This window comes from Haliotis rubra, unplaced genomic scaffold (assembly GCF_003918875.1).
Source record: "Haliotis rubra isolate DU_JTF1 unplaced genomic scaffold, ASM391887v1 Scf89, whole genome shotgun sequence".
In the NCBI taxonomy this organism is placed as follows: domain Eukaryota; kingdom Metazoa; phylum Mollusca; class Gastropoda; order Lepetellida; family Haliotidae; genus Haliotis; species Haliotis rubra.
Genome location: NW_025767623.1, coordinates 1,650,383 through 1,666,204, shown reverse-complemented (window position 1 = coordinate 1,666,204; position 15,822 = coordinate 1,650,383). Strand labels below are relative to the sequence as shown.

The window sequence follows — 15,822 nt, the reverse complement described above, 5'->3', positions numbered from 1 at the left end:
ACAAAAGTTATTGTTTTCAGTAACCAGTATACGACAGTGATGACAATTAGAGAATCACAAAAGCTCACCACAACATCCAGCAGCAGTTCCCCCTTGGTGCCGTGAAGAATCTTGACGAGGTTGCCAACGCCCTTCTCCCAGATGTAGAGGGAGTGTTGTCGGGCCGAGCCGGCAACAATATACTCCCCGTCCCCGGAAAAACAACACTTTTTCCACAGTGTCCTGCAACACAGTGTCATTACTGTTAGACACTTTATCCCTGGGCCATCATCAAACATATTGCAGACATGTTAAACACTATTGGGCTGTGAGTGAGTGAGTGAGTGAGTGAGTGAGTGAGTGAGTGAGTGAGTGAGTGAGTGAGTGAGTGAGTGAGTGAGTGAGTGAGGAGTGAGTGAGGAGGAGTGAGTGAGTGAGTGAGTGAGTGAGTGAGTGAGTGAGTGAGTGGAGGAGGAGTGAGGAGTGAGTGAGTGAGTGAGTGAGGAGAGGAGTGAGTGAGTGAGTGAGTGAGTGAGTGAGTGAGTGAGTGAGTGAGTGAGTGAGTGAGTGAGTGAGTGAGTGAGTGAGTGAGTGAGTGAGTGAGTGAGTGAGTGAGTGAGAGATCTTTGAGAACCCAGGAATAATCATATTCATGATAAATCTGGGAAGTGCTCTAGTGATCTACAGATCCTGACAGCGCAACACTATACCTTTAACAACTTTCCCTTTACATTTCACAAAGAACGCTAAGATATGTATGGGAAGACAGTGAAGAGCTTTGACTTAGTGGCTTTCTAGGAACGATAGGGAAGAGCACAGATAATTGAGCGTGTGACTTTTGTTTTATGCCACTTTTAGCAATATTCCAGCAATATCACGAGGTGGACACCAGAAATGGGCTTCACACATTGTACCCATGTGGGGAATCGAAACCGGGTCTTCAGCATGATGAGCGAACCACTAGGCTACCCCACTGATTATTGAGATTCTGTAACACAGAAGACAACTGATTTTTGTAGGCTCTGTGATTCATCTGGGAAGTGAGTGAGTGAGTGAGTTTAGTTTTACACCGCACTCAACAATATTCCAGCTATATGGCAGCAATCTGTAAATAATCGAGTCCAGACAATCCAGTGATCAACAGCACGAACATTGATCTGCGCAATTGGGAACCGATGGCATGTGTCAACCAAGTCAGCAAGCCTGACCACCCGATCCCGTTAGTCGCCTCTTATGACAAGCAGGGCTTACTGAAGATCAATTCTAACCCGGACCTTCACGGGTCTCATCTGGAGAGCACTGACTTATTGACATTCTATGCTACAACTAGGTCAAGCACTGACTTATTGACATTCTATGCTACAACTAGGAAGAGCACTGACTTATTGACATTCTATGCTACAACTAGGAAGAGCACTAACTTATTGACATTCTATGCTACAACTAGGAAGAGCACTGACTTATTGACATTCTATGCTACAACTAGGAAGAGCACTGACTTATTGACATTCTATGCTACAACTAGGAAGAGCACTGACTTATTGACATTCTATGCTACAACTAGGAAGAGCACTGACTTATTGACATTCTATGCTACAACTAGGAAGAGCACTGACTTATTGACATTCTATGCTACAACTAGGAAGAGCACTGACTTATTGACATTCTATGCTACAACAAGGACGAGCACTGACTTATTGACATTCTATGCTACAACTAGGAAGAGCACTGACTTATTGACATTCTATGCTACAACTAGGACGAGCACTGACTTATTGACATTCTATGCTACAACTAGGAAGAGCACTGACTTATTGACATTCTATGCTACAACTAGGGAGAGCAGTGACTTATTGACATTCTATGCTACAACTAGGGAGAGCACTGACTTATTGACATTCTATGCTACAACTAGGAAGAGCACTGACTTATTGACATTCTATGCTACAACTAGGAAGAGCACTGACTTATTGACATTCTATGCTACAACTAGGAAGAGCACTGACTTATTGACATTCTATGCTACAACTAGGAAGAGCACTGACTTATTGACATTCTATGCTACAACTAGGAAGAGCACTGACTTATTGACATTCTATGCTACAACTAGGAAGAGCACTGACTCATTGACATTCTATGCTACAACTAGGAAGAGCACTGACTCATTGACATTCTATGCTACAACTAGGAAGAGCACTGACTTATTGACATTCTATGCTACAACTAGGAAGAGCACTGACTTATTGACATTCTATGCTACAACTAGGAAGAGCACTGACTTATTGACATTCTATGCTACAACTAGGAAGAGCACTGACTTATTGACATTCTATGCTACAACTAGGAAGAGCACTGACTTATTGACATTCTATGCTACAACAAGGAAGAGCACTGACTTATTGACATTCTATGCTACAACAAGGAAGAGCACTGACTTATTGACATTCTATGCTACAACTAGGGAGAGCACTGACTTATTGTCATTCTATGCTACAACTAGGAAGAGCACTGACTTATTGTCATTCTATGCTACAACTAGGAAGAGCACTGACTTATTGACATTCTATGCTACAACTAGGAAGAGCACTGACTTATTGACATTCTATGCTACAACTAGGAAGAGCACTGACTTATTGACATTCTATGCTACAACTAGGAAGAGCACTGACTTATTGACCAAGTCCTGAAGTTTCTGTATGGGCTCCGGCTCTCCATCCTTCCCACACGCCAACACCTCCCCGCTCTCATACACACGGATAATTCGGTCAGCAGAGTTCACCAGGAAGCATCTGAAAATAGAATCATGTAATTTTTAGAGTAAAATTCATATTTCATACTTATCCTGACTCATGCTCTTTTTGCTTGTCTTCTTCTTCTTGCGAACATAGTGGAACACTTGTATCTCCCTAATTGAAGCTCCCTTCAATGTAAAATCACTAATTAGTACTCACCACGAGTTACCTCCCTTCCACAAGCTCGGGAACGAGGGCGCCACCTCCACCCATGTGCCTCACTCTCTCCTCATATACTGAGCCCAACATTTGAATTTACAGGGAAATCCAAAGTGTTATGTGGGGAGGATGGGAGGGCTTACCTCATGAGTCAGGATAAGTATAAAATATCAATTTTACTCTAAAAATTACATATTTTCCTTATCCTGACTCATGCTCTTTTGTTTGTAGAATCCTACCACGGAAAAGGAGGTGGGAATATATAATACTTTGGATTTTAATAGTTAGTGATTTGAACTGTGATGATTGTAATAACCCTATGGGAACTTCATAAAGGCACTGAACTGATGAATTCCTGCTGCTAACTTATCAGCTGCCATATACAGGTTATTACAATGTACTTATTACAATGTACTTATTATGATAAAGTATATATAACATTAATACAATGCTTAAGACTAATAGACTTAAGCTTGTTAATATGCTAGTATAAACTCCTTAGAGTTTGTTAGCTAAATTACTTTAAGATATAAACATAGTACTAAGCTTAAGATATGATTAAACTTAAGCTAATTATATAATAGCAAAACTCTTTAGAGTTTGTTAGCTAATATACTTATATGATATAGACATAGTGCTGAGCTTAAGATATGAATAAGCTTTAGCTACATATATAATAGCAAAACTCCGTAGAGTTTGTTAGCTAATATATTTTTACAATATGAGTATAGTACTGTGCTTAAGATATAATTAACTTAAGCTACATATACAATAGCCAAAAACTCTGTAGAGTTTATTAGCTAATAGATTTATAATGTAACCATAGTACTAAGCTTAAGATATGATTAGACTTAAGCTAAATGTATATAGCAAAAAACTCCTTAGAGTTTATTAACTAATATACTTTTATGTTATAAACATAGTACTGAGCTTAAGATATGATTAAACTTAAGCTATATATATAATAGCAAAACTCCGTAGAGTTTGTTAGCTAATACCTTATATAATGTAACCATACTGCTTAAGATATGATGAAACTTAAGCTAATTATATAATAGCAAAAAACCCTTTAGAGTTTGTTAGCTAAAATACTTATATGAAATAAACCTAGTATTGAGCTTAAGATATGAAGGAAAACCTTAAGCTAAATATATAATAGCAAAAAACCTTTTAGAGTTTTGTTAGCTAATATACTTATATGATATAAACATAGTATTGAGCTTAAGATATGAAGGAAACCTTAAGCTACATATATAATAGCAAAAACTCCGTAGAGTTTGTTAGCTAATACATGTTATAATGTAACCATAAAGCTTAAAATATGATGAAACTTAAGCCAAATATATAATAGCAAAAACTCTTTTAGAGTTTGTTAGCTAATATACCTATATGATATAAACATAGTACTGCGCTTAAGATATGAATAAACTTAAGTTACATATATAATAGCAAAACTCCTGTGAGAGTTTGTTAGCTAATACATGTTATAATGTAACCATAATGCTTAAGATATGATCTAAACTTAAGCCAAATAGCAAAAACTCTTTAGAGTTTGTTAGCTAATATACTTATATGATATAAACATAGTACTGAGCTTAAGATATGAATAAGCTTAAGCTACCTATATAATAGCAAAACTCAGTAGAGTTTGTAAGCTAATATATTTTACAATATGAGTATAGTACCATGCTTAAGATATAATTAACTTAAGCTAATGTATATAATAGCCAAAACTCTGTAGAGTTTGTTAGCTAATGCATTTATAATGTAACCATAGTACTACGCTTAAGATATGATTAACTTAAGGTAAATATATAATAACAAACTCTGTAGAGTTGTTAACTTACATATTGTATGATGTAATAATCATAGTACTGTGATGATAAAAAAGAACTTAAGCAAATTATATATAGCATGTAGCTATTTAGTACTGTTATAAGATAAGTAGAAATCTGTAAGATTGACCTTTCTTCTCCGAGGAACTGTCAACTGTTGTGCGAGGACCATGGGACCGAATTGGTGGATACCTGAGACGTCCTCGGTGGTGATATCTCTCAGATAATGGTTGGCAACCACCATATCGGATCTCCAGAAATAAACCCTCCATTATTACAAATAACATTTGTGTAGATCAATTGTAGAAGTTAGCGCTCTAATATCAAGAGTATTAGAAGCTCATGGAGGGTCGGATCGGGTCCAGCAGTCTTGTAGGCACGTAGTATGACAGTTCTGATCCAAAGGAGATGGTAGTACGTGAGACTTCAGTCTGCGTAACTTGATGATAGAGGAAATAATCTCTTGCATTTTTCCCTCCTGTTTGGTTCGGTGGAGATGAATTTACAGTGCTCTTGCTGGCCATCTTGATAGAATCATCATATCATGGGGTCCAAGTATGTCATCCAGGCGTGTTCATAAACCTCACTTGTGAGGTGTTGGAGCACTATATTCAGATCCCAAGTTGGAGCGTGAAACTTCCGTTTTAATCCTCCAATCCGAAAGCTTAAGTAGGTTTACTAACCATCTAGTTGTGTTAGTAGCTTGATGATGAAATTCAGCTGTAGTCTGAGACGCTGTGGATTTAGATCCACTTGTATCCCGTCGTCTAGGTAAATTCGCTGCGAAGTCCTTGACGATGTAGGTGCACAACCAGGTGTGTCTGTCCTCGTTGAACTTTATGTAAAATCGCCTGACTGCCGTGCCCTCGTCCTAACTTGACAGGGGAGGTCTCTAACCTGAAGAAAGCAGCCCAATCATGAAGGTTCAGATTAACTGGACTGTAAGGAGGCTTGCTCGTTCACTGATATATAGTTGTCACTTGTAACGTAAGTTGTTAAGCCCATTTCTGGTGTCCCCCGCTGTGATATTGCTGGAATATTGCTAAAAGCGGCGTAAAACTAAACTCAGTCAGTGTAACGTAAGTCTTGAACTGTGAACTAAGATCGACCTCTGCGTAGGTCGTTGTCCATCGCGGTCCAATCAGAACAAGGCATTTTGATTCTGTAAAATACCCGCGCTGTGATGTCACCGGTGTAGCAGGAAAAAACCTTGTATAAAATCTTGCCGTCGTTGATATTAGCATAATCGTCGGTCTTCACCGTAGCTTCCCGAAGTTACCCGAGTGACCACGTGTTTCGAGGGTTAATGGTAAACGTGCGAAGCCTCCGGCGCGAAATACCTCGCTCTGTAATATCAATGCTGGGTAGGTTATTTTCCTGGCTGTCGTGAAAGTAACTTCAGTTTTGAATATAATTCCGACTTCCTTATATAAAGGTACAATAAACTTGCAAGTTGTCAGCTTGTAGACTGTATACATGAATGTATCGTCATAATTGTAGAATTAAAGCTGAACTTGTTGTACATATTTCTTCTCAGAAACGTTGACGATTATGAGTTATACTCGCTGTAACAAGGCTGCTGTTCAATTTCGATATTGAATTGTCTGCAGATCTGCGTAATGGTCACGCATGAAGATAATCGTATCGTAGTCCGGGATTGCATATTCTAGCAATCTATACGGAAAAGTTGATTCCTGTGAAGATCTATGAAACGTCGTTGACTAATTAATATAGCGACATTCTGTGTTGTAAATAGCCTGTGCAATTGTCTTCGCGTAGGCTTGTAGACGGCATATGGCATACAGTTGATAGACAACTTATGCGATGTCTTGAACGGACTGACGAGTAGCTATATATGACGAGTGGCTAGTATATGGAGACCTTGGAGGATACTTCCTCGGTGAACGCCGGAGACTTCACGAAGCTCTTGAAGTATCCCTTCTAGATCTTCTGGGTGAAGTAGACTTGGAGCCACTTAGCCTTTGCGACCTTCGCGAAGGTATCGAGTCAGAGCCCCGATCAGTATATATATATATGAGCTTGCTTCATTAATCCACCTCTGTGTTCAACAGGATGTGGGGTCGGCGAAGCGCTACTCCTCCGCGACGTCCCTTGTTACTGGTGAGGCTCTAGCTCCTTCGCGGAGGCGGCCTGCTTGAGCGTTAGCTTCATACAGGGTGTGGTTCTTGCTGGTTCTGCATAAGTAGAGCCGAGTAGATCATCCTATCATCTTCAGAAGTCGTGTCACGAAATCTGGTGATAAGAATCTCATTGATGGTTCTAGATCTATTAAGGCCAAAGAACATACGCCTCTGGCGTTTGAACTTTCATGGCTTTATGGTAGGCTGTGTCCACATTCTGTGGTACGGCAGCAATCGGGTCGATCGGAGGTAAGGTGATGGCGTCTGCATCGTCTTCCTTCATCAGGTATGGAAGGTGACGAGAGATCTAGGTTGTTTACCATCCAATATCGTATCTCAGCGTCTGAGAAAATGATGCCTCCATCATCTTCTATCCCAGCATCGCTGATGAGAGGTTGATGCTCTTCTGATGGTGGACTGTGTGTTTCTATCTCTATGTAGGGTGACGCTCGGGGAGACCTGACTGTAGACTTGTGTGCAGACTTGTGTGGTGACCTGTGAGGCGATCGACGTGGTGATGTACGTCGTCTTGGTGATCTGCATCTATGGGTTGACCTTCTCGGAGACCTGTGAGGAGAATGTTGATAGCTTCGTGAAGCTCTTGTGTAGCCCCTCGAAGTCCTTCTGGACGATGACGATCTGTGGTCTGAGTCCGCATCTAAGGATGAAGCCGAGGAAGGTGATGATCTATCCGCCGCCAAGGAAGGCCTTCGGCTGGCTGTAATGTACATCTGGGTCCTTCGTCGGGTGTCTCGACTTCCTTCGCCAAGGTGGCTTCGGCCGTGGGCTGCTACGCTGACGGGGTGCCTCTGGGGTGTCGTCATGCGTTGGAACCTTCGCGAAGGCTCAGGCCCTGGGCTGGCTGCTTCTCCAGTCTGTAGTGGCCCTCCATCATGATCATGATTTGCTGCAACAGTTCATCTGGGATGGTCTGGCGACGGCAGTCGGTGCCCTCTCTGCGATAAAGGCGGGGGGCCCTCAGGGAAGTCGTCTGACATCAGTGTAGAGACATCAGGCTGCATGGCGATCTCTGCTGATGTCACTGTAGCTGTCATCGGTCGCTTCTTGTAATGCGTGCGCCGGGGATGATAATCGGCTGATCATCGTAGAGGCCCAGTTCAGCGGCTGGAACAATCTCGGTTGAGAAAGTCCTAGTAGACTTCGTTGATTTCCCCTCAGAGGTCCACGCTGCCCTGGGGGTGCGAAGTCTGCGTTGAGTGTTGGTAGCGACGGGACCCTCAGGAAGATCATCGAATATCAGCGTTGGTACAGCAGGCTGCATGTTGATCTGCGCTGACATCACTGTTGCCGACATCGGTCAATCTTTTGATGTACATCAGGTATGATGATCGGCTGATCATCATACAGGCCCAAATCTGCGACGGGAACAATCTCGGCTGAGAAAGTTCTAGTAGACTTCGTTGATTTCCCCTCAGAGGTCGACGTTGTCCTGGGGGTGCGAAGTCTGCGTTGAGATGCAGTAGAAGCCCTCTAGTCTTCGGCTGCGACGATGGGATGTCTGGGGAAGCAGGACGCTTCTTGGAGGCGGCGTACTACGTCCCACGCCTCTCCACCACTCTAGCGGAACACCAGACGGAAGGGGGGTCGACCAACATCAGTAGACTGGCGAGGGGTTCAGGTGTATCAGTCATGGCTAGACTCTGCATACGCGACCTATCTGCTGTGCGTCTCAAACACAAAGTAATTATTTATTAAAGGCAGAATTGGATAAATTAGTACCGCAACTGCAACGTGAATAAAATGAACATGGCGCGAGTACAGCTAGGGCATATTAAATCGGATCAGCAGCAGAATAAAAACGTAATCTGCAACAGTACAGAATTTTCATCAACGTAATCCACTGAACAAACATGGCGTCCCGTGAATAAACAGTAGAAACACGACTAAATATCAATATATAATTGTTGAAGGATACTAGCTAAACCTCTATAGATGCCTATACGAGGTAACTAACTAAATATAATCAAAGGATATAGTGTGTCGGGAGACACAGGCGCTCTCACGTCCAGCTCACTGGGCGAAGAAGGAGAGAGTGCGGCACATGGGTGGAGGTGGTGCCCTCGTTCCCGCTCTTGTGGAAGGGAGGTAACTCGTGGTGAGTACTAATTAGTGATTTTACATTGAAGGGAGCTTCAATTAGGGAGATACAAGTGTTCCACTATGTTCGCAGAGGAAGAAGACAAGCAAAAAGAGCATGAGTCAGGATAAGGAAAAATAAATCTGAGTACAGCAAAACCTTGTTAGTCTGGATCCTGTTAATGTGGAATCATAGCCTTCGGGGTGGTTAGTGTAAGGAGCTACTGGTCATTTAGGATCTGATGGTGCTGACCAAAAGGTGTTTTAAAAGGTATCAATTCATTCTTATTCTTTAAGCTAACTGTGCAGTAATAAAAGCTTCTAACATTTATATGTTCATAACGGTCAACTTTTAACTTTTCCCAGATAGTGTGTGAAAAACATCCATGTCATAGAAACTATATCTCACACTGAATCAGTTAAAATTGTTTTACGTCAGGTATGCACAAATGTATATGCTGAAAACAAATATCTTGCATCCTGTGGGAAGGACAATGATATATATCATTCCAAATTCCTGACACATTTATAAAGGTGAAATTTCCTCCGTGGTGTAGTTGTTAGAGAGTTCACTCGGAGAGCGGAAGGTTACGTGTTTGATCCCCGGCTGAGTCATACCAAAAGAAGTTAAAATATGGTACTTGTTGTTCCCTGCCTGGCGCTCTGCATTAATGGGTACAACAAGGACTGGTCGGCTCGGAGTCAGTATAATGTGTCTGAGTGGGGTATTCACTGCGGCACAGTATCTCAGTGGGCTAGCACTAAAAACCAGCTTCAGTCTGGGTTAGTACTAGCAGCCACACATACACCCGCGTGCATGTCGTCGTAGGAGCAAATCCAGACTTGATTATTTACAGACCTCCTCCATATAGCTGGAATATTGCCATAGAAAACTAAACTCACTCACTCATGTGAGCAAAATATTCTTAAGTACGACGTTAAATCTTATTTCACCTTATCTCATAAAGGTGATATGATTAATTTTCTATGTTGTGTAAAATACAATTTTAGAATGATTCAGTTTTGAAGTGGAAGTCATTTGTTTTCTGCCTTCATTCCGTACAGGGCGGTGGGGTAGCCTAGTGGTGAAGGCGTTCGCTCATCATGCCAAAGACCCGGGTTCGATTCCCAACATAGGCACATTGTGTGAACCCATTTCTGGTGTCCCCCGCCATGATATTACTGGAATATTGCAAAAAGCGGCATGAAACTAAACTCACTTACTCACTCATTCCGTACATTTGTGTGTACTGGACGCATATTTCTGTGATGTATGTAAAACAGTCAAAAGTTATTCAGTTTTGTTGTGGAACTCACTCTCCTCTCCTGGCAAACTCGATGGACTTAATGGCAGTGGTGTTGAGTGTCCCTGTTGTCACTCGGAATGAAGCCTGCAGCTCAAGCTTACCAGCTGTGAACACCAGAATCTGAAATAACACAATAAACATCACAACACACACAGGACACAATCTATCATCTACAACTGCTAGAGCTGCTAAAGTTGTGGAGCTGCATTAACTGTCGAAGCTACTGGAGCTGCAGTAACTGTTGAAGCTGCTAGAGCTGTAGAGTTGCTGGGTCTACAAGAGCTGCTTCAGCCATGGAGCTACAAGAACCGCTGAAGCTGCTAGAGTTGTAGAGCTGCTACAGCCATGGAGCTACAAGAGCCGCTGAAGCTGCTAGAGCTGTAGAGCTGGAGGATCTGCTATTGACACATGCACTGGTACACAGACCCTACAGCTGTGGAGCTGCATCAGAACTGTGGGGCCACTGAAGCTGCTAGAGCTGTGGAGCAATAGGAACTACAACACTTGCAAAGCTGTGGAGTTGCAGGATCTGCTCTAGCTATAGGAGTTGCTGGAGCTGTGGACCTGGAGGAGCTGCTATTGACACACCCACTAATACACAAACCCTAGAGCTGCTGCAGAACTGTGGAGCCACTGAAGCTACTAGAGCTGTGGAGCTACAGGAGCTGCTGAAACTGCTAGAGCTGTGGAGCTTCAGGAGCTGCTGAAGGTGCAAGAGCTACAGGAGCTGCAGAAACTGCTAGAGCTACAGGAGCTATAAGAGCTGCAGAGCTGTAGAGTTGCAGGAACTGCTCTAGCTATAGGAGCCCCTGGAGCTGCTGCAGGTGCTGCTCAAGCTCTGGACCTGGAGGAGCTGCTATTGACACACCCACGTGTGTAAAATGTCAGCTGAGATAGCACGCTTGGCAACTATTATCATGACAGCCAGGATTCCTTTAAAATAATCATTTGGCAATCAATCAACATATTATCAGCTTGGAAGAATTGTTAATGATAACACTCACCCTCCCCTTGGCATTGCCTGTGTAGATGAATTTGCCTCTCCTGTCAAACGATGCAACGATGTTCAAGTCAGACTGAAAACAACAAATCAGCAACTGAGTGAGTGAGATAGATTTAATGCCAGTTTAAACAGTATTCCAGCTTAAGACAAACCAACAAACAAACAAACCAGCCCTGAAATAATTTCTGCATCATCAGTACTTCAAAGGTTATCAAAATGTGGTACACAAGTGATGTGTGACTATTTTAGTCAAGCTGAAAAACGAGCGAGTGAGTTGGGTTTTATTCTGCTATTAGCAATATTCCAGTAAAATCACGATGGGGGACACCAGAAATGGGTTTCACACATTGTACCCATGTAGGGAATCAAACCCAGGCCTTCACCGTGACTAGCAAACGCCTTAAGCACTAGGTTACCCAACTGCCCTAGCTGAAAAATGAGGCTGTGTAAGTCCACTGAGCATTCATTGCCCAGTAAAGAAGAAAACTTGAGAATGGAGGAACACTAGGCTGGGCACAGACTGACTGACTGACTGAGTTTAGTTTTACGCCGCTTTTTGCAATATTCCAGCAATATCACAGCGGGGGACACCAGAAATGGGCTTAACACATTGTGCCCATGTGGGGAATCGAACCCGGGTTTTCGGCATGACGAGCCAACGCTTTAACCACTAGGCTACCCCACCGCCCCTGCTGGGCACAGAGCTGCAAAGGAAATACTAATATTCATGTGGAGCAATCTGAATCACAACATTTCCCTGGAACCAGTCCATTATTTTATTCATTATTTTGACCTGTGAAGATCCGGGTAAGCATTGGTCTTCAGTAAGCCACTCTCATAGTAAGAGGTGACTAACGGGACCGGGTGGTCAGACTTGCCAACTTGGTCGACACATGTCATCGTATCCTAATTGCGTAGAACAATGCTCCTGATGTTGATCACTGGATTGTCTGGTCCAGACTCGATTATTTACAGACCGCCGCCATATAGCTGGAATAGTGCTGAGTACGGCGTAAAACTAAACTCACTCACTCATTATGTCACAAAAGTTCCAGCACCATGACGAGGCGGTATGTATTCACATGTGAAGCAGGAAGAGAGTGAATACCAGCTGCAGTGAATGTGAATGTCGACTTACGTCTTCGTCCAGAGGGATGAGTTCATGTGAGCCCTCAACGGTCATCAACACGGCTGCATGCTTGAGGGGACAGACTAGGAACTGATCACTGTAACATAAATAACATAGGAATTATACTCTAAAGGGTAAGAATTTATGGACGTCAAGTTCTTTATTATGAGGTGAGGTGAGATGGGGTTTAACATCATGCTTATAAATATTTCGCTCATATGACGACATGCATGCGGGTGTATGTGTGGCTGCTTGTACTAGCCTGGACCTAAGCTGGTTTTATAGTGCTAACTCACTGAGATACCTTGTCACAGTTAAGCATGAATAATAACTCCGAGCTGACCAGTCCTTGTTGTACCCATTAATGCACAGCATCAGACATGGACCAACAAGTACCATATTTTAAATTTTAACTCCTTTGATCTGATGCGGCTGGGGATCGAAGCCGTGACCTTCCACTCTCCAGGTGGACGCTCTAACCACTACACCACGGAGGCAGGTTTATTATGAGGGAGATGAAGCTTAGGGGTACATTCTTACTCTTTCATCCACCTGACAAATTAGATTCTAATGCTACCAGATGCATTTCAGCTACAAAACTCAGGCTCGCTGTCTTGGTTGACACATCATCGTATCCCAGTTGCATAGACCGATGCTCATGATGTTGATCACTGATTATTTTCAGACCACTGCCATAGAGCTTTAATACAGGTGGTGGTCTCACCTTAGGCAAGTGAGTTTGCTCAAAATTGCTTCTGTTCACCCAGCAGGAAAAGGGTACCCGGTGGGATAAGCCATGTGACGATTAACCTTCCAGCGCCTCACAGGCAGCTGGGGTTAGCTGGGGTAATAACAATCAGTGTCCAGCGAGCAACTAGACATATGGATACAAGGCGCTATAAAAATATATATATTATTATTAAATTGCTGAATGTGGCATTAAACAACAAACAAACAAACAAAACATACTTCATGAAAAAATTGTTACCCAACAATGCTATATCAGCGTGACAAGAATCAAACGTGTTATTTTGACTGGACGCTTGTCTCAACGACCAGTGATGTATCAAGTGGGTCAAGTGAAACACACACCTGTTTCTGGGGTGGAACTGTACTTTGAGGACTGGGGATGGGAACCGGAAGACCCTGTCACACTCTCCCGTCAGCACGTTCCACACACTGACTGTGTTGTCTGTGGCAGCACTCAACAACTTCCGGCCATTCCTGTTGTAGCTGCAACGGAATGACATATACATCACCATGAAACCACCATGACTGACTGACTGAGTTTGGTTTTACGCCGCTTTTAGCGATATTCCAGCAACATCACGGCAGGAAACCACAATGAATACTACATGCCTAAATAAAACTGAAACACAAAATATAACTGTGTAATATTCATCATGTTTCTCGTCTCCATCAGGGTTTTTAGCAGGACTGCAACGAATTCTCAATGAGGCAAATGTTTTCCACAAATATCATAACAAATTGAAATCTGACATGTTTTCACCATGCCAATGGTGCCAGTTTTTCACAATGATCAATGACAGGATAATTGTCAAATGAAAAATATACGAGTGCTGACAATGATTTTGCTCAGCTTGGACACATTATGTCTTGCATATCTTGTTAGGGTACATGAAAAAATTCAAGTGAAAAACACCTTTTTCATGAATATTTATTATTTATGAATTTTAATTCAAGAAGGAATACAGTTCACAAGAGTTTAGTTCATTGATTCAAAAAACTGCAATATCTAGATGTCAAAACCGGTGATCAAGGTTGTTTACTTTAACAACTAGTAATGGTGTAATAATACAGCAATACAACGCTCATGATACATCAATTTACAACTCCTGTATCACAATGCATATGCAGGGTGTGATTTGGCTATTTACAAACTGCACTGGTGCATGTTAAATATGGCTGGTGCGGGGTGGCAAAATTTTGATTGTGCAGCCACTTGGTTGCACTCACTTCAGGTACTGAAAAAATACCGAAATCACACCATGATATCAACACATTCCATTACCAAAAGAAGCGTACCAGTAAGACATACCTAATGGAGCAGACTGGATGGACATGAGCATTGATGACCTTGGCAATGCCACGAGTCAGGAAATCCCAAATAACGATCCTGCCATCATTACATCCCACTGCCAACAGTGTTCCTTGTCTGTTGAAGGAGCATGTCACAGCAATGCTCACACAGTCCAGAGCACCATCAAAGTCCTGGAAAAGATGGAATTGGATGAATTCTATTGAGTGCAGCGTGAGAAAAAGAGTGTTTTCCAGTGCTTCACATGATCCCAAAACATGTGTCCAGTTCACACAAACTTAAAGAATGGATCCAGAAATAAGTACTTATGTTTCACTACACTACGTCATTTTATTACTTTGCTGGACCCTCATATTTCCTGTAGGGACCCTTGAAATTAGTAATCAGGCCCCTTAATGTAAGTCAAAGAAAATTCCTGGATTTCAAATCGCTGTCAAATTTTCATTTGAAGGATGATGGATCATATCATATCTTTCATAAAATCTTTCATAAAAGGACACATTCTATTGAGTAAACATTAGAAAATGTTAGCGAGCTTTCAAATCACTGTCAACATATTATTTCACAAGCATGGGATAATAAACAAGATAAATGTGGGATCTCAACATCGCCACTGAGTCAAAAATTCATCTCAAAGATTATATAAAATGGAAGGAAAGGCTTTTTTCAATCAAAAGTAAAAGCTTTTTGATTTGGGTATACACATTTTCCACTATAATTTTTATATATATATTCATAGCTACAAATTCAAGTCAATCAAATCAGATCTATATTATCAAAGTCATGTAAACGAAGGGTAGTTTTCAAATGCTACCGTTTACAAATAATGTTTTGACAACTCGTTGGAATAGAAGTATTGTTAAGTGTCATTCCTAACAACTACGTGAAAAGGTATTTTATATATTGAAGATCGTGCTAAAACATTTTTTTCTTAAGTTAGGCTAAGAGTAAGAAGCCGGTCTTTGACTGAATGTATCCTGCATGACCGGTCGACCGTAAATATGGTACATGATTTACTCACCTCCGGATAATTCTGGCCAAATGTCTCTGCAAAACAAGACAAAAGATCGTATGAGAATACCGGAATAAATAAAAACGCAAAAAAAGAACTGAAAAAGATACTACACACAGAAACGTACCAAGCAGATCGAGATTCATTGTCAGCGCGCCGAAAACAGGAAGTAAACATGTTTAGAACTGCAGTGCGCATGCGTTAAAATCCTTGTTTTCTTTCTACAATCCCGTTTGCTTTTTCTCTTCACTGATTGGACAATGCTAGCATTGACCAATAGCATCAAAGCATTCTCATTCCCGAATGGTT

The 15,822-nt window shown here is 41.9% G+C and overlaps 1 protein-coding gene across 3 annotated transcripts in view; it reads right to left on the bottom strand.

Annotated features, from left to right (window-relative positions):
• LOC124263566 (retinoblastoma-binding protein 5 homolog) overlaps positions 1–15,714 on the bottom strand; it is a 31,833-nt gene extending 16,119 nt beyond the window's left edge. For all 3 annotated transcript variants that reach the window (XM_046698226.1, XM_046698227.1, XM_046698228.1), the window contains exons 1-9: positions 15,641–15,714; positions 15,523–15,548; positions 14,502–14,674; positions 13,535–13,675; positions 12,452–12,539; positions 11,315–11,386; positions 10,321–10,430; positions 2,649–2,768; positions 69–222 (exon numbers count right to left, since the gene is read on the bottom strand). In XM_046698226.1, the coding sequence (XP_046554182.1) occupies positions 69–222; positions 2,649–2,768; positions 10,321–10,430; positions 11,315–11,386; positions 12,452–12,539; positions 13,535–13,675; positions 14,502–14,674; positions 15,523–15,548; positions 15,641–15,659 (903 nt within the window). In that variant the 5' untranslated portion in view covers positions 15,660–15,714. The remainder of the gene's footprint in view (positions 1–68; positions 223–2,648; positions 2,769–10,320; positions 10,431–11,314; positions 11,387–12,451; positions 12,540–13,534; positions 13,676–14,501; positions 14,675–15,522; positions 15,549–15,640) is intronic.
• Positions 15,715–15,822: the final 108 nt, after the last annotated feature.